The sequence below is a fragment of the Anopheles arabiensis genome, chromosome 3 (assembly GCF_016920715.1).
Source record: "Anopheles arabiensis isolate DONGOLA chromosome 3, AaraD3, whole genome shotgun sequence".
NCBI classification, from domain to species: domain Eukaryota; kingdom Metazoa; phylum Arthropoda; class Insecta; order Diptera; family Culicidae; genus Anopheles; species Anopheles arabiensis.
This window is the reverse complement of record NC_053518.1, coordinates 65,151,741-65,174,965: the sequence shown is the minus strand read 5'-3', so window position 1 is coordinate 65,174,965 and position 23,225 is coordinate 65,151,741. Positions and strand designations below refer to the sequence as shown.

Here is a 23,225-nt window from a genome sequence, read left to right as displayed (position 1 = left end):
AGAAACTCACTAAGAGCAAAGTCTAAGTCGGTAAAGTATGGCCTATAATATTCAGGTGGCAGCTTTAGGAAATCGAATCCTAAATCCGAGGAATGTAAAGGTCTGGATCAATAGAGAAGGATTAGAAAATATGTTTTTTTAAAAACGTAAAAATCCAATGCAACTGTCTAATTCAGTGACATTGATCTCCTTTTTCTTTTATTTTAAAATTGAAACACAAACATTTAAATTAAATGTAACGAACGCATTTGTGTTGCACATATAATACATTGAACATTAGATGCAATATATGAAGTTTTGCCTTAAATTCAGCAAGAATTTTTTTATAATTTCAGATCTGTTACAATTTCATTAATAATAAACAAAATCCTGACCATAAGACTGTTTAGTTGATTAAATCTGATTCTTTCAACAATTTTTTATCGAAACTATGATTTTAAGATTTGAATTTTTAAAGGTGCAAGAATAGAATCACATACGTACTGAATCAACAAGAGGTACTAAACAAGATTAAACCATACAAAAAACTTCAAAACGATAAGACAAGCTCTTAAAGACTCCATTAACATTCTACGTAAAAATAATAATAAACAGCTTCACCTGATGACTGTAACATTAATTTAAAACACGTTTCAACATGCGATTGCATCTAAAATGGTAAAATTTGATTTATTTATGCCATTTTGTTCCTCGCCACTCGCCGGACAGCGAACGGGGTGTGTCACGCCACCACGCGCAACTTCAAACGAATGCAAACAAACAAAGGATGGATGATCCATTAAATTTAAAATTGCTTATTTACCTGTTTCACGAGCCAGCGTCATTGCCTTGGAACGAAACGTTATAACAGGAAGTTATAAGTCTTATAAGTTAAATAAAGCAGCATGTTTGACAAACTTTAGTTAAAAAAATATCATAAATCGATTTGAGAGTCTCATCTTGCCCCGAATCAAAATAACTTCCCTGTATAACTAGAATCCCTTCAAATCTTCACGCTGTGGCCATGAGATGCTTCCCCCTTTACATGCCCCCCAGAGGTGACAAAATTATCACCCCCAAATCAAAGGCTTTTCCGAAACTGTGGCTGCGTGTGCCGTCACCGGGCGGTGTCGCACACCAAACAATAAAGCATTCAAAGCACCCGAACCGTAAAACAATTCGCAAGACGCAACCGTTTGTGGCGATGTTTGTTGAGGCGCTATTCTGCGTGACTTTGAACGCGGAACCTAACAAAGTAGGCGCCGCGTAAAGCGGTTTATGTTATGACGTGCATGTTTATTTTTTTGCGCCCGCAAAGTAGACTTAAATCGAATGGGAAATTGACGTAACGTGACACATCTGCAGCAAAGTTTCCAAGGTGCCAAAACACCACAAGCGGGTTGAGTTTCTTTTCTTTTTTTTTTTTTGCTTAATCCAGCCGAGAAATCAAAAGGCGCACACGATTGTTCATAATTTCGATCCAGCTCGTTAGGTTTTTCCTTCGCGCTCAAGGCTCCCGGAGTGGAAAAGCTACGGTATGTGTGTGTGTGCGCGCGAAATTATACGCGGAGCGGATGTAGCATCTTCCGGGGCGTTGTAGCACCGGCTTCACAGTTCGCTGGGCGTGAGCTGTGATGCGATCACACTTCGTAGCATGCGTAGCCAAACCGCTCTGTGGGGGACCATGCCGGTTAACGTATCGCACCCCGAGCCAGGTGTCCTTCGGAGGCTATTAATTCCTTTTCACTATCCGTTAGACGGGGGCAGTCATACTAATCAGTGGCCATTTTCTCTCGCTCTTTGTTTGCAGATTTCCTACCCGATGGCCTCGCAGACCGATCCGATTAGAGTGATTTTATCGCCCACGGGGCCACATCCCGCTAGACGGTAGAAGACGGAACGGAACGGAAGGCAACTTCGACAGTAAAAACACTCACAGCCGCGCTCGAAATATGCGCTTGTTTAAGGCAAAAAAGCTACTCGAAGGACCGCAAGTGCTGGCACGCGGTAGTAGTGCATCACCGGCAGCGCCGGCCCTTTCGCCGATCGAGCCTGCCAACGCGTCCGCCTATAATGACATTCTCGTACTGCCCGGTTCGGCAGCTCCAGCGAACTCGAAATTTGACTCCGAGCTCCCTTCGCTGCTGAGCGAGGTGGTCGAGGTGATCGGTGGCTGCAACAGTCCTGCAACCAGTGTCGCCGATACACCCGCGCCGGATGCACCGGGCAGTGGGCAGCTCGATACGCCCGACTGCAATCAAACGCTCCCACCGGCCGACCCGATGGCTCCCGTAGCGAGCATGGCGACCGATAACGTTTGCAGTATTAATAACGCCTCATCAGCGGAGTCACCGCACGTACGCAATCAAGGTGTCGAGACGAGGCTGATGCGGGATCAGCGGCGGCCTAGGACACCCTCACCACCTGACACCGGTCAGCACGGTCAACCGACGGCAACGATCGGCCGGAATGGTATCGGTAAGTACACACAACACAGATTGTTGAAGGCTTTTAGTTGTGTTGCTGTTTTGTAAACATCCTTTCCCTCCCTGATACCCCCTGCTCACTAACCTGTGCCTTATCCCTGTTGTCGTCGTAATTTGATTTTAAAATAGACTCACAAACTCAAAACTGTTCCCAAACCCGTACGCGAAATATAGTATACATATGGACCTTCCAATGCCGTCTCTGTTGATGATCTAGAAGGCAGATGCGAGACATACCAATTAAGTCTCTTCGGGCATGACGTTTAGAAGTTCCCATTTATAGACATTGTGTCCTTTCAATCGTGGAAGGCCAGAACGAGAGAAATTCATTCTGGCCTATATTGCAGAAAGATTACATTTAGGACATGTGCCGCATTGACAAGTATCTTCATAATATTTGTGTTCTACTCACCGCCTAATATTTATCTTTGTTTCCTATATTAAAGATGGGTATCAAACTTGGCCTAGTGAAGGTCGGATTCAACTATACACGAATAGTTTGTATGACTCGTTTGCCATTAAACTCAAATAGTCTTCATGCCGACATACTCATAGTAAATTGAATCACAAATAAGTAGATCGCCATTCAGGATTTGATTAATGGTAAAAATCTCGAAGGAGGATACTAAAATATTCTAATTCTTATAACCACTTCTCAACGTTGGAGAGTTACGTTTATTTTGACACGTTTTAAACAAGTTTCATTGTTAGTACATTTCACAATATTGGTATTTATATGGATCCTGAGGTCTTATTCTTCGAGCGTCCCACGCGGACATGCCGGTCTATACAGGATTTCGATATTTGATTCAGCACCACGCAGCCGAAAAATCAATACTTGTAACGGAGGGACGGTCCATTCTAGGCTTGAACACATGACGGGCATGTTATTGAGTGGTTCGAGTTGAGGACTGTATCATGGGACCGTACCAAACGTCTTAATAAGGTTATGTTTGTATTAAATGTTTATTTATTGTGAAAAGACTTTCGGCAAACTAAAGATGCGCTCTTAAGTGCTTCTTAAAGATTTCGGACATTAAGGTCAATACAGTATCTCGCACATACCATGACGTCAAAACCTGCACATGCAAGTGTAAAAACCACGTCAATTCAAAATAAAAATTACATGTCATAAATTAGGTTTATTTCATTGCTGATATAATAATTATAATACATAATTACATTGTGACCTATCGACATGGCAGCCGAACCCGACAAACCCAGAGAATGACTTCATTTCAACGATGAAATATGAATGAATGGGGAACAAATTATAGTTGAATAGATTTTATTTCAACGATCATCAGGACAAAAGAAGAAAGGACTGCATTCTAGGAACATTTAATATATAATTAGTCCGACTCATAACCTCGCACTCATAAAGTACCAGGAAAAATCCTTTTCGCTTCGATACCATGTACGCACTATTTTGCAGGCAATTACTGTGCTCAATAATATAATTAGCGTTTTATATGCATCCAAGGATCCTCCTTGATTGTTACTGGAAAACCAATCAAAACGCAACAACACACTCCACCAAGTGGCTCCAGTTTAATTTGCTATCAAATCCCATTAAACCCAGACCAGCTAAAAATGTACAAACAAATGCGGTTTGAATGCAGCAATCGGCCCTTCGTGTGTGTGTTCGGGTGAAGACAGATACCAATCGTGGCAGGGATTAATTAACAGCAACACGATTCGATAGATTGAGTCCAATCAATGTCCTAATAATGTTCACGGGCATTATTTTTCCAACCTTACACACACACGCACGCACACGCTCTATCTTTCTTAGATCGCTCGCAAGAAAAGCTCTCCAAGGGGCTTCTACCGACACTTTGTCTTAAGAAGCTGTCAGGGAAGAACTAACGATTAGCTGACCATGTCGTGCTGGACAAAGCGCCACAGACACAGACACACACACACCTAAAGATGGCGTGAGCCAACGTTAGCAAATATGTGTACAAATTAATCCGCAATCACATCTAGCACACCTCACCAAGGGGGGTGCTCGGAAGGCGGGGCAGCTCGTTCCGCTGCAGCCTGAACCCAAGGGGCGTGATCGGCGAATCTCATGTACGTTCTAATTAAGGAACGATTATACCCAAGCCCCGTCCAGCTTGAGTCGGTGTTCGGGCATGGGAAGGGAATGGCAAGCGTTCAAAGACACACCAATTATGGAAGGAAAGGCCCGACCAGAAACGGCACAGTCTCAACGCCCAACTCATCACCATCCTCCATGGTGGGGGGGTGGGGTTCCTGCTACGGTTTACGGTGGCCCCCCCGGTACGGTTTCTATCGGACGCACCTGGTAGCGGTACTTTTAACGATGATGATACCAAGATCAATCTTATCATGCCCATCGGCACTCACATATAAGTTTGTGAGGGTGTGCATGTTTGTGTGTGTGTAAGCACATTATATCACGCTGTCAGAATATGATCATTCGCACGCATCCGCTTGCAATGGTATCAGTGCCAAAGCCATGGTACCATTAAGATGAGGCGAAGAGGCAAGCGTTGATTCATTCGTTCCGATAACCGTTCCGTTCGGGTGCACAATCCAAGCGGATGGGACGAACGTGTTGCATAATCGGTGGTGAGATGCTTACCGGAAGAACCGTATTGGGTTATGCGAAAGGAAGAAAATCCAATTATTTTGCGGGAAGGAATGAGCTCCCGAGAGCTTTTGGAGAGATTGGGCGGTCGGCGTTGGGCCATTGTCAAAGACTGTATAACTCACCAAAAGCGGCCTTGCTATCGGTTTTGCTCGTACGGAAGGATGTTTACTGTTTCAATCGGTCCTGATGTGGTTCACTAAAGAGGCGTTACTGACGATCAATATGTAACAGAGGTCGATTGGATTGGGCCGACTGCGGATTGTTTATAGACACTCTGGTCAATTGCCAATTGTAATTTGTTTTGAATGTTGAATTGCTACGGGTGTTTTAATGATGTAACATTAAACGAAAGATAGCTGGATTGTCCAATCGATGCGAACACTGTTTTTGTTAATTGAATCGCTCTCAACGATCTCTATTGTTACTCCCTGATAATTTCACCTACATTAGCGCATTTAGCAGTTGGCACAGTTTTCGCTGGAAACTTCATTTTAGTTTTAATTCTTAATTCCTATTTTTGGATTTCAAAGTTTTCAACTTGGAATCAATAATGCTTCAAACTTTGATTCATATCAATTTAACTAATAGAAGCAATATGGTAAGTTGCGTTAGTGAAATTAATGTTCCATTTTATTATAGATCTAAATCGCATTAGCATCAACAATAGTGACCTCAGCTATATTAGTATTACTCTTCCCCTTTACGTAGTTCATATATAAGTGATTGAGCAGTAAAAGAGAAACATTCCATCTGAAAACGAGCAGTGGACAGAAGTACGGCTACATCCTTCAATTATTTATCATAAAAAAGACAACGATTTTACCATAAAATTGATGGCGTGCATAATTATCAGGTTTGTACACTTCACTTGAAGTCCAACTCAAATAGCTAATCCTATACTTCCTTTTGCTTTCTGTAGTTCACTCACTGTGTTTATTGCAGCTGTGGAATATGCTCATGCAGTGCGTTTGGTTTGCAATCAATTCCAAGTGTGTGTTTTGGAAGATATGCATTTCACACAAGAGGACATTTTCGTGCACCAATACATTCCAGGCAATGTACAAAGCCTAAGGTATCGTAATCTGCTGTTCGATAAAGTGAATAGTGAGTTTTTTCGGACTGTTCCCGCTCATATCACCAGTTTGCAGATTGTGCAATCGACCATACTGAAATCGATCCGTGTGCTAGAACGAACCAATCTATCTGAGCTTACTTTAACTGATTTAAACGACCTGCACAAGCTCGAGATCGATGAAAATAATACGATCACACAGCTTTTAGTGAGTGTTTCGAAGCTGGCTGCCATTCCGGAAACGATAGGAAATTTAAAGGCAGCGCTCAAGATCGCCTTCACGAATTGCCCTATCGAGGTACTGAACCTAGAGATGTTTTGCGACCTGTCCAAGCTTCGAGTACTAAATTTCAATGAAAACCGTATACATAGGCTATCCAATAGTGCAACAAAACATTGCAGGTTTTATGATACGTTGCAGACATTGTCCATATCTAAAAACTTGATGAAACAGTTCCACCTGGACTTGTTCAACCCTTTCGGCAGCCTACAGCTGCTAGAGGCTAAACACAATGCAATAATGTCGATACGCGGTAGCTTCAACTCGGTGGCATATTTAACGCTAGTTTTAACGAAAAACAAACTAAAAACGTTAGATCTATGCAGATGGAACGTACCCAACATGGTAATATTAAAATTAGACTACAATAACTTAACCACGATACCGACCTGTTTGGATAGTCTGGTCAATGTAACAGTGCTAAACTTAGCACACAATCAAGTAACGCATGCAACCATACAAAAATTCTCACAAATGAAGCGTTTAAGAGAATTAGTACTGTCGTTCAACAACTTAACCACATTTACGCTCAACAGTTCCGAGTATCCAGCCAGTCTGGAAACTATCGAATTGGTGAACAATAATCTTACCGAGCTTGATTTGTCCCTCGTTCCCGGTCCATCGCTCGATGTTTACGTTGCAAGAAATTGCATTTCAAGGGTTGATGTGGAACGCATCTCACCAAACGTTACCAAGCTTTTCATGTGGCTCAATCCAACCGATTGCTCGTGGCAAACGGCTGAACAGAGGAGTAATTTTACTTGCGTTGAAAATGCATCGATTAAGCAAAGCTGCACGTAGTTATTGCATTGGTACATTTATGATCTATACAAGACTCTAGCCAGCACCAACAAAGTAATATGAAAAGGAAACCAGCAAGAACAGGAGGTAAACAAAATTTTATGTTACAATTTTTATTATCCTATGGATATGTAAACATTTTTCCAAACACGCTGTGAAAGAATCGAAATGTCCGGAGACTCTCGATATACGATTGCATTCAGAACGGAGAAAATGTACCGGAGCATGATGAATTAGTCGTGTCCGTCGAATATCTGTTAATACAACGTTGATAAACACAAGTGGAAGGGCGAATAAAGTGTATAAAGTGTACGTTAACTAACCTATTTTTCGAAAATGCATTTATTTTATTACATCATACGTTCACAAGATACATGCATTGCATGTTTTAGTTTCCAGGAATCGTGAATCATGAATGTGAGTGAATTACTATCGATTTAAATCGCATTAACTCCAACAACAATGATTTAATTTGTATTAGTAAAACTGTTTCCCTTTGCGTATATTACATACAAATTTACGAGCAGTTAACGAGAAGCATTTCAGTTCACAAACTCACAGTCTTCCTTAGTGTGCAGTTGGTAGAAGTAATGCAGTATTTTTCGTTTCTGTTATATTCAAACAAAAACAACGACACATTTACTGACAGTGCACAAAATGATCCGGTTTGCAAAGTTTGTCAAATGTCACACATCCAGTAGTAAATCCTATACTCCCTGCTGCTTTTATAGTCTACTCGTCGCTTGTTTTGTTGCTGTGGAATATGTTTAAGCAGTGCGTTTGGTTTGCAGTCAATTCCAAGAGTGTTTAATAGAAGATATGTACTTTACGCAGGACGTTTTCATGCACCAATATATTCCTGGCCATGTACAAAGCCTAAGATATCGTAATCTGGTGGTCGCTAAGGTGGATAGTGAGTTCTTTCGAACCGTTCCCGCTCATATCACCATCTTGCACATTTCGCAATCGTTTATACTGAAATCGATCAGTGTGCCGGGACGAACCAATCTATCTGAGTTAATTTTAAGCGATTTGAATGAACTGCATAAACTTGAGATCGATGAGACTAACACGATCACTGAGCTGTCAGTGACTGTTTCCAAGTTGGCCGCCATTCCACAATCGATAGGCAATTTAAAGGCAGCGCTCAAGATCGCCTTCACGAATTGCCCTATCGAGGTACTGAACCTAGAGATGTTTTGCGACCTGTCCAAGCTGCGTGTGCTAAATTTCAATGAAAACCGCATACATAGGCTATTTAACAGTGCGACAAAACGTTGCGCTCTGTATGATTCGTTGCAAATGTTCTCCATATCTAGGAACTTAATTAAACAATTTCACCTGGACCTGTTCAACCCTTTTGGCAGCCTGCAACAGCTAGATGTTATACACAATGGAATGGTGTCGGTGCGAGACGGATTCAACTCAGTAGCATATTTGAGTTTAGCTTTAACGAAAAACAAACTAAAAACGTTAGATCTATGCAAATGGAACGTACCCAACATGATAATATTAAAGTTAGACTACAATAACTTAACCACGATACCGACCTGTTTGGAAAGTCTAGTCAATGTAACTGTGCTAAACTTAGCACACAATCAAGTAACGCATGCAACCATACAAAAATTCTCGCAAATAAAGCGTTTAAGAGAATTAGTACTATCGTTCAACAACTTAACCACATTTACGCTCAACAGTTCCGAATATCCAGCCAGTCTGGAAACTATCGAATTGGAGAGCAATAATCTTACCGAGCTTGATTTGTCGTTTGTTCCTGGTCCATCGCTCCAGGTTTACGTTAAAGGAAACTGCATTTCAAGGGTTGATATGGATCGCATCTTTACCAAACGTTACCAAGCTTATGATGTGGCGCAATCCAACCGATTGCTCATGGCAAACGGCGGAACAGAGGAGTAATTTGGCTTGCGATGAAAATGCAGCGATTAAGCAAAGCTGCACGTAGTTGTTTCATTACTATATTTATATGTTTGTTTAGAATGATTTGACACAACGTCTATACAATAAATAACTTACAGCTTATTTGCTTCAATATTGTTCCTTATGCTAACCAAACGCTACATTTATATGTTCTTATTATTAAAAGAATAGCCAAAAACTTATTCATCTTGCAACATCTGGAAAACTAGACTCTAGCGAACACCAACAAAATAATATAAAAAGGTAACAAACAAGGAAGGGAGTTTTAAAAAAATGATATTATTTTAATAATCATATCGATAAAAACATGTAACCATATCTTCAAAAATGCTGTGTAAAAAATTGAAATGAAATTAAGGAGACTTTCGATGTACGACTGCATTCAGGATGTTCAAATATGAAATCGAAATATGATGAAATTGAAAACAAGATGAAATGTGTAATATCCGTCAGTACATCGTTGATAACTACAAGTAAAGAACCTGCAAAAATGAAAATACTACTTCAGGACAATACAATATATGTCAAATTATTTGGATATTCAATTCGGACATTGATTAACCTTACCTACTATTCATTCTTAATTGTAAACCGTTTAATCTCACTATATATAAAATCGAAAATCGCCGCAATGACGTGAGAGTAAACATTCAGCGAGAGAGAAAGAAAGCGGTGAGAGCAGAGCTCTCTTAGCAACGCGCGTTGCTGCGAAAGGACTTGTTCCAAGCACCATTGCTAGCCCGCGGATGATAAGGGCAATGGTTACTTAGACTTTTTGTTTACACAAACCGGTTCGAAATCACATGCCATTGGATATAATGATTTTTTTAAATATTTAAAGTTGCAAATTAGCCACCTGATGATAATGTGTCCCATCTCATACCCCTTCCCATTATAAATCAAGATATTCAAGGCAATATTTAAAAAAAACATGTTTGAAAACTATGCAAAATAGCTTAATTGTGAAATGGTTGATATTCCAATTCATTCAATCATTCATAAAGCCAACCATACTCAATATTGGTGCTTAATCACCTCGAATACTACATACACCGTCGTCATCGGCAGATAAGTGTGGTACAGAATAACCTGTAACACGGGTTGCTATACCCAGGACGTCGAACATGTACACTCCCTCAAATCTTCTTCTATTTGGCGTAACGTCCTATGCGGACATGCCGGCCTGCATAGGCTTTTGAGACTTAATTCATTACCACGTAGACGGATAGTCAATCCTTGCTACGGGGGGACGGTCCATGGGCTTGAACCCATGACGGGTATGTTATTGAGTCGTTCGAGTTGACGACCACGTACGACGAGACCGCCCCAAATCTACTACTCCGCAATATTGGTTGAGTCGGGACCAGGAAAACGCATGACAATAAGAGGTGGATGTAGCCGAAAGACCCTAAGCGGCCATATGCTAAAAAGCCTTGCTGAAATTCCGAGGAAGAAAGCGGCGGATGTTGATGGCTTGAAAGTTAAAATTGAATTTGTAACGATTTGCTCGCGGGCGGGAAGAACTACTTATTTCAGGATGTCCTTCCGAAACAAAGCACTAAAGGGAGAGATGATTAATTGCGCAACATGGCTGCAACATACTGCGCGTTAGGTGAGACAACCGTGCGCACTGCATTTAGCCGGATCAGCATCAACTGCAGAACGATCCACAATGAAACTATGCTTACTGTAGCGTGCCCAAGAGGGCTGAAAAGATTCTGACTGTATCTATCAAGAGTGATGGCGATATCTACCATATGATGCTATCACCGTACTATGGTGTTGATTAAGAACAACCACGTTATAATTAAGTGTTATATTTTCGTTTTCTTTCGAAGAACGCTAAGAAACGTTAACGCGTTACTTCCTTCAAAACGATGTTGTTTGGAAAGTCCTTGTTTATTATATATAACTTGTAAACGATTTGCTACCATCAGGTTGGCCCATAACATTAAGGACATGTCAAATTAGAAGCAAAATCTGAAAGATGTGGGGTGGCAAGAGTACATAAAGTAGTTTGGAAGTAAACGTGAGTTAATTGATCTGGGAAGCAGCAGCGGGTTTACAGTGTCGGGGGCCCTAAGCAGTAAGAAGTGTTGAGGCCCCTTTGTACATGATTACTGGGGGGTACTGGGCATCCGTCTTTGATTATGTAACATTTCAACTTAAATTTGGTTGCTGCCGGGGGAGGGTGCTTAGGGTTCGTCTAGCGCGGGGCCCCAACGTCCATCACCCACGGGGTCCTCCTTGCTAATACAGTGCCATATTCTATTAACTGTTATGGATAATGGACTAAAGATTCCGGGGCCCCTCATTGACGGAGCCCCCCACAATTGCTTACTTTGCTTACCGTTAAATACGCCACTGCTGGGAAGGCTGTAACAGTATTGAACCATTCTTTTCTATAACAGTATAGATCGGAATATTAGAACTACACATTTGGAATGGTTATATGAGGGGATATGTTCACTGTTGAAATTTGATATTTGGCACAACAATAACAATTGTCTCATACACAAATACCAATTCCATTTAATACTTCAAAACCAGTTTCAGGATAATAAAATAAAATTTTGATGGCGTTTTGGAAATGACCCTCATAAAATTGAAGACCCAGAAAATTTACATTGAAAATGTTCTAAGCATCTATTACTTATTATCTAACGTATGAAACATAAGTCGAAAAAAAGAGTAGAAATGGAATTCGAACCATGTGCGATATCATATTTTTATAGTTCAATCTTACATTTATGGGCACAAAAAACACAAAATGGATTGAAGCAAAAGTGAGCATTTCAAAAATTGTATGTTTTTAAGTACGCAATTGGGATTGGATCTAAACATGTTGTATGTGTATTAGCGGCACCCTAATTTTTTAATCCACTGCAAATCAATACGTTATTCAATGAACACGTTGTTGAGGTTACTACTTAGCTATGCTTTCCATAAAATCACGCCGATAACTAAAAAATGATAATCCAAAAAATATACATTTATGTCAACAAATGCCTCTGAACGTACTGAACAAATGCCAAATGATCAGTTTGAAAAATACAAAATTGCATGACTTGGCTCAAAAGTAGCCTCATCGATATTTACCGGTTCTGCAAAGTACAGTAAGAACTGTCCAGGAAGTTACAAGGTTAACACATTCGCGGTGTAACGCATAAGAACAAATACAGTAGAACGTCGAATATCCGGAGACGGATTAACCGGCGGGCGGCTTAACCGTGCGCATAAATCTGACAGCTGTTCATACGTGCGGCAAAAGTTTGCAGCGATAGTCAATTGGGTAACCAGTTTCTTGTGCAGCTGTGTAGTGTCTAGGGGTATTTTCGAAATTCATTTTTGTTCATGAACAGTTGTTAAACCTACAGTTATTGATTAAAATAATATTCTACTAACGATTAATCGTTTGATTCTAGGTGAATTAATAATAAAACTAGTGAATTTCATATGTTTTATATGCGTTTGACATTTCTTGGACCATTATCCGTGCAAATCGATTAACCGGCAACCGTCCGGTCCCGAGCTGCCCGGATAATCGACGCTCTACTGTAGGTGTTTGAGTTATGGTTGTTGCCACTGAACGTGGAGAGTTTGAAAATAATTCGAAATTTGAGGACATCCGGTAGATTTTACCGGGCCTTAACTAGTAAGAATAATAAATAAAGCAAAAAACGAATATTCATATCATTATGGTATTCACTATAATGGCAGATAACCGTATTCCGTATTATAGTGTTTTTGGCAACTTGCAATCTGTAGTAATAAATATCAAATTTAGGAATAGAGGAAAAAAACTAATTGCTTGAATGAAATAAATATGACACTTTTCTATCAATTTAAATCGCATTAGCTTCAACAACAATGATTGAAGTTTCTTGGGAGTTTTTTTTATCAATTTGGGTATATTTACACATATTGCGTATATTATCCAAGAATTAACGAGCACTAAACGTAACGAGCACTGAAAGCATTTCAGTTCACATACTCCCCTTCTTTCTTGATGAGCTGTTGATAGATATAAAGCAGTACCTTTCTATCTTTTTTGTCGAAGTAAATCGATAACATATTTGCTATGGAACTTACAGTGCATACAATGATCAGGTTTGAAATTTATATTTCATGTACAAATTCAGCAGCTAATCAAAATTGTTTTCATCTTTATAGTTCACTCACTGCGTTTGTTGTAGTTTTGGAATACGTTCATGCGGTGCGTTTGGTTTGCAGTCAATTTCAAGAGTGTGATATCGAAAATATGGACTCAAAGGTGGAGGACATTTTCATGTACCGATACATTCCAGCTGATGTGCAAGGCCTCAAATATTTCAATCTATTATTCGATAAGGTGGATAGTGAGTTTTTCCAGACCATTCCCGCACATATCACTAGTTTACACATTGGGCAATCGACCTTATTGAAATCAATCAGTGTCCCAGGAGGAACCAACATTTCCAAGCTAATTTTAGCTGATAATGAAGTGAACAAACTTGTGATCGATGACAATAATACGATCGCAGAGCTTACTGTGAGTGTTTCGAAGCTGGCCACCATTCCACAATCGATAGGCAATTTAAAAGCAGCCCTCACGATTGCCATCACAAATTGTCCTATCGAGACACTCAACATTGAGATGTTTTGTGACCTTTCCAAGCTGCAAATATTAAATTTAGAAGCAAACCGTATACGTAACATAGTTAACACTGCCCCAACACATTGCAGCTTGTATGATTCGTTGCAAACACTCTCTATATCCCAGAATATGTTGAAACAGTTCAACCTGGACCCTTTCAATAATTTAGCGAAACTGCAGCGGCTGAATGCGAAACATAATGGAATGGTATCGGTGCGGGGTGACTTCAACTCTGGAGCACATTTGCACTTATGTTTGTCAAAAAACCAATTAAAAGCATTAGATCTGTGCAGATGGCATGTGCCCAACATGGTGTACTTGGAGCTTGACTACAATAACTTAACCACGATACCGACCTGTCTGGAGAATCTGCCCAGTGTTACTCTGCTATCCTTATCACGCAATCAGATACAACATGTAACAATACAGAGCTTTGCGCGAATGAGCCTGTTGGAAGGACTAGATCTTTCGTACAACAACTTAACAACAATTATGCTCAACAGTTCCCAATATCCAGCCAGTTTCAAATGTATCTGGCTTATAAACGCTAATCTCACCGAGCTCAACCTATCCGTTGTTACTGTTCCATCGCTTGAGGTTGACGTTCAAACGAACTGCATTTCAAAGGTTGATTTGGAACAAATCTCACCCAACGTTACTAAACTGTATATGCGGAATAATCCATTCGATTGTTCATGGCAAACGGTGGAAGAGAGGAGTAATTTGGCTTGTGTTGAAAGTGCTGCGAATAAGGCAAGGTGTGGGCACTAAAGCGTTTAAAATATGAATATTCTTCTTTGATGCAAAATCAATCAAGTAGAAAACTGTTTCATTTGCTGTCATTTTAAACAAATTCTAATCCTTAACCGATTCTTGAACGACAGCAAAGGTACACTAAGCTAGGAAATATATTTTAAAAAAATATACAAATATAATCCGCAAATATAACTATCCTGGAAATGCACGATAATCCAATCAATTGCTCATAAACAAAGGTGAGAGAGAGAGAGAAGTAATTTGACTTGCGCTTAAAGTGCACATTGTAAAGTAAGCTGTTCGCAGTTGCTTTTGGGGTTATAAATGTTATTGCGACGTCGTTCCAGAAGACAAATACTTAAACTATTTTTTTGAAGTGCAATATTTTACTACAGTTTTTGATGGCTTTTTATTTCATTTTCAAATGTTTCATTTACCCATCCAATGTGACTGTTTGATGAGCGAATAAAGTTGTTCATTTTCCGTTTCACCGGTTTCACAATCGATTATCGAATAAATTGAGAAACCCCTACCCCGACCTATTGCATGGCCGAAGCAGCGTAAGGTTGTGTTTATTTAATTCAACTTAGGGTTTTTTTTTTTTGTTGCTCTCACTCACTCACTAAATCACACCGTTGTAAAAAAAAGAAATTACATCACGGAACCGATGCTACTGGTGCGGCTCATCGCTAATGTGGCGCAAAATTCAACGGTGTGGAGGGAGCTACTAAAAGCGACCATCATCCTGGGGGCGCATTAACACATCTACGCACGTGGAAAAAAAACGTTGCTTGTAAGCTTTGAGCGGTAAACAGAGGCCGGAAGAGTACACACATTATGCGTTTCAAACAGTACAGCAACGTCAAACAGAGTCTTACCAGCGCAAACGATTTCCTGTGGTCTGAAATCAAGCCCAAATAGGGTGCGATATGCTAGGGGACCGTGGATGATTTACTTTCCCAACGCAAAAGCATCCTTGCAATCGGCACCGGTGCACCGGTTCGATGCACACCAGGGAGGGGTCGATTTCCAATTCCGATTGGCCACCACTTCCCCATCTACATCGATGGTCGTCACCAAAGGCAGCTGAAGTAGCATTATTATCGCCATCCTCATCATCATCATCATCATCATCATTATCATGGTCGTTGTCGGGGGCTGCTCATTACTATTATCGGCAGCCGACGATCGACCGGAGATATGGTTTCCCCCCGATCAGGCACGGCCACTTTTCCCGCTGCATCTGCGATGATGATTTGCGACCATTTATTACACACACACACCATTCCTCTTTCCAACCACCAAGCCCCACAAGGGTCGTCGTCCGTTTGGTCCGTCGGGAGTCGGTCAGTCAGTCAGAAAATTGGCAAAGAGCGAAAACAAGAGAGAGAGAGAGAGAGAGAGAGAGAGAGAGAAAAAAAGAGTGGAAGAAAAGGCTGCGCCAAAGTGTAAAACTAAACAAGCCGCTCATTGACACCGACCGTGCCAAGTGGTGTGCACAATTGTTTGCTTCCTCCTCATTTTCTTCTTCTTGTGGACTGTGGACAATTTTCCAACCTTTCTCACTTTTCACTTGCTCTGTTTGCTCGCTTTTGTGCCTCATTTCGGGCGGGCTGGTAATTTTCTCCACCATGCAAAGCACCAAGATGAATGGGATCATATTTTACACTGCCATGTTGCTTTTCATCGTGTGATTTTACCTTTTTTAGGTACTTAAGCTGTGTGTGTGCTAAAATAATATAGAAAACAGCTCGACAGGCGCCTCGTAAGCCTATTCCGATTGAACTTGGACTTGAAAGACAAATGAAGGCGGGTGAGGCCTGGAAAGTATCACCGACCACCGGTGCCACTTTCCATTTCTTTTCCTTCTTTCCGAGCCAACTGCCGAGCCAGTCCAGACAGTTGAAAAGGAAATCGGAGATCGATGGAATGGCACTTTGTTTCTTGCTTTCTGAGGTGGTGTTTTGCTGCCGATGCACGATTTTAATCGCAAGCTCTCGATCACGTCAAACACACGCGATCGTTAGCCTGATCACTGTATCGTGGTATCGCCATGTTCCGACTTGTTGGACCGTTGGGCCGTGAAGCGTGTACAAGCTCTCAATGGCCGTGATAAATTGAATTGTTTTGAGCTGTTGTCTTTTGGACGATTGCGATAATATGTAGAGAGATTGGTTATACATATAGTACAATTATGTTTTCATAACACATATGCTGGAAACTTTAAACGTAAAAAGGCTAAAACAAGAAATTTATGCAAAGACATGTTCTAGTCTGGTTGTTTGATTTACCTAAAAAAATGGTATTTTTTAATAATCTACATAAACTCAAGCAATAGATAATGCAGCTTCTTTCGATAATTTTACTAGTCGCTATTTTCGACCAAATTTACTACATTTTGAAAAAAGTTGATAGGACATAGGACATAGGACATCCTTTACTGAAAATGTAACCCAAATGACCCAATGATTGGGGCAATATTTATTTTCAGGAACAATAAAAAACACAATCCTTTTCAAAATGCAATAAAATAGAGGAACACATTTAATCAATTAAAGCTTCATTACACTCATAAGTAAACGTTACAAATAATTTAAGCAAAGCATTTGCGAGTAATTTGGAAATATGATCCACATAAAATCGAACAGAAACAAGTCCGGTAGAATAAATAATGAAAATTTTCAAAGAGACAATCACTTTCAAAATTTATCCAGTTCGTACTGTTTGAAGCTTTTATTTTTCCTATATATTGCTATCTGCAACCAATCAAGGCATACAAATAATCTATTTTTGAGTTTAAATATCATTTTTTGATAAATGCATCTTCTTCAATCGATTTGTTTAAGTAATATTTAGTTCAACTATACAGCATTGATTAATCATTACAATTTTATGCAAATCATAACTAGTTTGAGTGTTGAGAGTTGATCCATATACAAGTTTGCTGCAATCCTACGCTTTCCCAACTATACCATTCATCCTGCTCTACGTCAACAGGCAAAAGAGGCAATATAAACGTCACCAGTGCAGAGAACTGGTTCTCCACTCGGGTAAAATATCGTTTTTAAAGATCAAACGTTTTCACTTAACTTTGTAGCTGCACCAGCGTTTAAAGCACCTCTTGCAATATAAACAAGGCAATAAAGGCCCTCCACCAACAACGAGCTAGCACAAGCACGCGCATTGGGTTTGGACATCGGCGGGCTCCATCTGTACCGGCATCTGTGCATAAGCACTTGTCGGCAAAAATCCACCTCCGCCGGCCACTTCCAAGCCGAGGGAGATTATGCAACTTCCTTTCCCCCCATCATCTCTCTGTCCTTCTTCCCCTTAACACCAAACCATCAGTAGAAGTAGTTTGTTTTAAAATAAGCTTTCGTAGCTACCAATAATCGCTAACTACCACTGTAGAACCTTCAACTGTGTGTGTGTATGTTGTGCCTTTCCATTTCCATCGCTGCAACCCTGTACGATGTTAGTTTGTACAAGTATTCAAACACACACACATACTCACTCACACACCTGTCCCTTCGATGCACTTCTGGCGCTCACCTCACTTCGCTTCGTTTCACGCCTCGCCCCACTCTCCTAGGTACGCTCGCGGGCTTTCGGATGGTGACCGCGGTACCGGCGCTGGTGCTCGAGGACGAACCGCCCCTGCCAAGGACGGCCAAGGAGAGCAAGAACGGTAAGTACGGAAGCCCCGAAAAGAAGAGGAAAAAAAGCATCCCAAGGCCGAACTGGTGAATCCATCCCGTCCGAGGGGCGCGCGTGTTTTTTACGAATCTTTTCGAAATCAAATCCTAGCGAGCAGTAGCCGGACCGGTTTCATCCGATTGCGATCGATCGGAATGTCGGTTCGGTTGCGCCTGGACGGATCCAACACCAGACGGTCGGAACCGATGCCCTCGAGCGGGGAAGGGCCTACAGCCACATTTCCACCCTTGCACACGCACACTCTTTGTATCACATTGTTTATTCCGGTTTTGGGGCGATCAGTTTTATTCTTTCTGTAACAAGCAGCACTACGGTTAACTTGGGCAAACACGATCATTATACTTTAATCTCTCAAGGCACTTTAAATTTCTCAACTCGCAGCAGCAAAAACAGGCCGGCTTGGGCGTCCTTACGCGGGCAAACGATTCGGATGATCGGCTTTTTACCCAACACTAGTAGAGTTAAAATGTCAAACAGGTTGCAAGGTGGCATGAATTGAATGGCTGTTGGCACTGAATTAATGTTCCTTGTTTTATTTCGAAGCAGATCTTCAAGTCCAATGCGGTTTAGTGAATTGTATCGCTTGGTTCGATTGCCTGTAAACTACAAACCAATGAAACTTTAAAACTTCAAACCTTTTTTGTTCATTGTGAGCCCTTTCGAGCAGCCGTAATGTGTGGCCGGTGTGTGGTTTTGTGTCCGTCGCGATCGATAAAATCTGATTAATCTGAACGAGCTTTATCGTCGCTTTTTTTCTAACGAACAAGCGTTAATTCTACTGCTCTGAACCATCCAAACCATTGTGACACATTTAGGTCAAGTTCGACCGCCAAACTGACAGGCGTAATTACCTTTTACGGTCGCCTAATTTGCATCATAAAATACCATAATGGGTATAATCTTGTTTATTTCGGAGAGGGTATGACTGCAACGAGTTAATCCGCTTTTGATATGAGGCCGTCAAATTGGATGTGTTAAATCTAATGAATGGATTATTAAGAACTAAACGAAGATGTGTTTTTGATATCGGATTTTGAACGTAAAAATGTTTTATTTTCTATTAAATGTTCTTTTTATTGAGTTTTCAAAAAGTTTCCATTAGATCGTGATTTTAACGTCAATTGATATTGAAATTCTATATTCAAATGAAAGGATAGATCTTGTTAATAAATTGAATAGTTTCGTTCGTTTGTTTTCCATTAATTTATTTTATAATCAGTTTGTAAGTGTTTAAACTAATCATATGAATTTAAATTTCTCCATCCACGCTTGCTATCCGACCATACATGCAATATCATTTAATAAAAGACACTCAAACAATCAAAGAAAAGCGGTAGAAGACTCTCCTACCTTCTAACCTTGCAATATCGTTCAGCCCTAAGGCGTTTCTATCATTGTCAACAGTGTCTGGCACCAGATGGTACGAGAATCATGCTCCCAAGCCGCCCCGGAACTGCTGGCCGGACTACAATCAAACACAAGTTAAAAATGATTTCCGATTACCCGAGATAGGATAATGAAAATGATGCAACCTACCACCATCTTCCTGCCACTTGTGTCCGGGGATCGATATTCCAGTGGTCAGAGCAGGATACCGTTTGCGGCAACGGTTCAGATTCCGTAACACACAGAAACGCCACATGCTGATATTGGCGCACCCTGCAGTGCCTAGGCATCTTGTGACAATATTTCCAAGATCTATATCCGAAGCAAAACGTCCGAATTGCTATGTTCATGCTTGCATAATCATGGTTGCACTCGTGCACGGCATCGTGCGGAATCGGGAGGGGGAGGACCACCTCACCTTCAACATTTACATACGCCAACGGCAGGCAACTGGACCGTGTCGAGAGATGAAATACCGCAAACCTACACTCGAACCGACGACAAAAGGCTCTTCGATCGATCGAGGCTGGGTTGAGTGCTTGGACGGCAGATGCACTCGGTTCACCAATGTTCACCAGCTTGCATCCGTTTCAAGCATGAGTCTCGCTCTCTCTCTCTCTCTCTCTGTGCGTGTGTAAAATTCTACAATCTAACATAATGAAATCATGATCGAAACGGAAGGAGAAACATTTTAAATAAAGCCCAACCCACTCACTTGTCGGTTACCGTCCATCACACTATTGGACCGTTTCTCTTATCAGCGATAATATCTGATGGCCTCTTTTGTTCTGAAACCTTCCCAGGCGAGCCTTCCAGATGATGGTGCCCGTTTTCCCAATTGCATGTATTGAACAACAGGAGAATGTTTCACAGGCTGCAGCGCTGGCCCATGTAAAATCGTTCTAGGCACGAAACGGCCAGTGAAACGTGATATTGTTTTGTAGCCATTTTTGGTGTTGCTAATCCTACACCATTCGCTGGACGTCATGCCCACGTTCCCGACCCGCAGATGTAATTATCATGCCCGCACGGTCTAAATTTAGATCCCCTTTATTTAATTACACATCAATCCCAATGAAAGCGAGACATATATGGCGGACGGGAAAAAGTTGCAGCTAAAGCGTAAGCTTTAAACACATTCCACCGTTGGCTAATTCTAGACCCACCGACGCGTAGGCTTTTGAGGCAACACACTTTGACATCATCGACCTTTTGCAGGCAATTTGTAAAACCCCGAGCACTCACACACATGCAACTGAGCTTCATCTAAGACTAGCCAACCAGCCAGAAGGAAAAAAAAGAAACGTGATCAAGAGCTTAGAAAATGAAGGAAAACTAATAAGCCGGCTAAACCGGCACCAGCCCACGTGGTGGCATTTTGCAGTTCGCGAGGCCCCCGCCGCTTCCCATTTGCCAATTAAAATGAGCGCACCAAACCTGCCGCCTGTACCGTTGCTTTGGTAGTAGCGCTGTTGACCTTCGAATGATTGCCACCGACACACACACACACACTCACGCTTTGTTTTGCATGGCGCTCATTCCCGGACATCCCACGGTCGGTTGGGATTTGCTTGCTTAGATGTCGAGCCATTGCGGGCCATTTAACGTCTTAATTACTTTGCCACCAACCTGGTGGAGGTTTGAGTTGATTGATTACGTGTGGGAGAATGCGAGAGAGAGAGAGAGAGAGAGAAAAGGAATGGAGTTTGAAAATAAGCACACACAACGGAAGACAAATTTGGAGGTACGGCTGATTTGCATGATGAAGAGCGTCGAGCGTCGAAATCTCTTGAGGAATTTGTCACGCGATCAGGTTTGGCACCGGCACCGACGCCTGTCTTCCGGACTGCTGAGTGCAGACTGCGTGCCAAATATCAACCTGGAATGTGTTGTGTCAACCTTCGGTAAAGTATGTTGGCCTCGATTTTGATTTGCGAAGGTGTCTTCAAGCGTAGGCATAGCTCCAACGCCAAGTACACACATCCGGTCGTACGATCAAGTAAACTCGAGCGATCGATTGTGTATGAAGAAATAGTGGTTAACAACTCAACTTCCGCTATCTCGTAAAATATATTTGAAAGGTGAAAACAAAAGCACGATAACCTTCAGCACGGGTGCCTTGGACCGATGTATGACTCGGAGGGAAGAATATTCCTGTATACAATTACACAACACAACACTACAACAGTGTTGCTTGTTTGCTGTTGCTACATCGTTACAACCAAACACACCCATAACACCCGTTAGCACCCTTTTTTTCCCGGTGCCAAAGCGGTGATGATTATGATGATGTCGGAGCAGCCCCGGCGAAAGAGGAAATGATCGCTCGAAAGGTTCGCGCGCGGTTTACACCGTGCAAGCATGCAGGCATGCATGAAAATGAAAGTAATAACAGCTATTTTGTAATACGCGTTACTTTCGATTTCCCCGAACGGGAGGCGAAATTTTCTGTCTGTGTCGGTCTTTTTCGGTGTGTGGATGTGTGTGTGTATGTGTTAGTGTGTATGTAACGTTAAAGCACCTCGAGTGCTCTAACGATCGAAAGATCTTAGATTCCCGCACCGGTGGCACGTAAGAGCCCAGACTTTACTTTCTCCCCGAAAAGTTGCAGAACTTGGTGGTGCTGGTGCTTATGCAACGTGTCGGTGTAGGGGGCGGCATCGGGAATTGTCGGGAATAGATTGGGATAATTTATGGTTTTATGAATGTATGGAAGACAGGGGAGGAAAGTTTTGCCGCGCAGCGAAGAACGTCGTCGCAAGCGCTTTCTCACGAGGAGTGGCAGTAATTGTGGGGTGGTAGGTTTGCTGGTTTGTAGGTGTCAGCAGTTTCTCCTCGCCGGATTCTCACGGATTGGTGTGTAAAAATTGATTGCATTCTTTAAATGTGAAAAAATGGCGGAAATTACACGGTTTCTTCGATGCAATAAGTAAAAGAGAAATGGCACATCCTAGTCACGGCACCAACAGGTTATTAAAATTTTAAATGATCGGGTCATTAAAATCAACTGTTTATTCACTGTAGGAATCACTTTTTGTACATCAATTCAATTTTTGTTTACATCCAATGCTGAAACTCTTTGATTATTATGCGATTTTAACAACTAAATGTAACAAAGAAAGAAGGCATCGAACACACGGCATTAGTAAATTAATGGCTTTATTGCAATGCACTAACACTCGAATCTAAACAATATCGCCTAAATAAATTTTGGGTTTGTTTTATGGAGGAAAACTGAATGAATAACTCTAATTGTAGGCTAAAAACTGTAATAAATAGAACACACATCCTGGTCACGGCATCAATTAAACATTTAAATTCAATTCTTCATGTGGGCAAATTAACGTTTCAAACGGTATTAAATCACTATAAAATTGTTTGAGTTTGTTTAATGCTGAAAAAACTGTATCAAAACTGCATGAGTAATTACGGTCAAATGTAATCCTGGTCACGGCACCAGCGAAGTATGTATTTAAATCTGTGATTACCAAGGTATAAAATGACTGGTAGTTACATATTAAAACATTTAGCAGGGCTGGATTTTCGGGCAGTAA

General features: G+C 41.2%; 3 protein-coding genes across 6 annotated transcripts in view; all 3 read left to right on the top strand.

The window, feature by feature from the left end:
- Positions 1-23,225, top strand: part of LOC120899776 (serine-rich adhesin for platelets) — a 65,059-nt gene that overhangs the window by 17,262 nt on the left and 24,572 nt on the right. The window contains exons 1-3 of one of the 4 annotated variants that reach the window (XM_040305990.1): positions 1,310-1,357; positions 1,790-2,457; positions 18,161-18,256. In XM_040305990.1, the coding sequence (XP_040161924.1) occupies positions 1,932-2,457; positions 18,161-18,256 (622 nt within the window). In that variant the 5' untranslated portion in view covers positions 1,310-1,357; positions 1,790-1,931. The other 3 variants (XM_040305989.1, XM_040305988.1, XM_040305991.1) reach the window with 3 other exon arrangements.
- On the top strand, positions 6,091-7,564 carry LOC120899781 (carboxypeptidase N subunit 2-like). Its single transcript, XM_040305997.1, has 2 exons — positions 6,091-6,157; positions 6,234-7,564. The coding sequence occupies exon 2, from the start codon at positions 6,471-6,473 to the stop codon at positions 7,236-7,238; it is 768 nt and encodes a 255-aa protein (XP_040161931.1). The 5' UTR covers positions 6,091-6,157; positions 6,234-6,470; the 3' UTR covers positions 7,239-7,564.
- LOC120899779 (toll-like receptor 6) lies at positions 12,662-14,583 on the top strand. Its single transcript, XM_040305994.1, has one exon. The coding sequence runs from the start codon at positions 13,258-13,260 to the stop codon at positions 14,581-14,583; it is 1,326 nt and encodes a 441-aa protein (XP_040161928.1). The 5' UTR covers positions 12,662-13,257.

Coding starts and splice junctions, on each gene's coding strand:
- LOC120899781 (XM_040305997.1), top strand. CDS start 6,471: ATGTTTTGCGACCTGTCCAAGCTTCGAGTACTAAATTTCAATGAAAAC.
- LOC120899779 (XM_040305994.1), top strand. CDS start 13,258: ATGGAACTTACAGTGCATACAATGATCAGGTTTGAAATTTATATTTCA.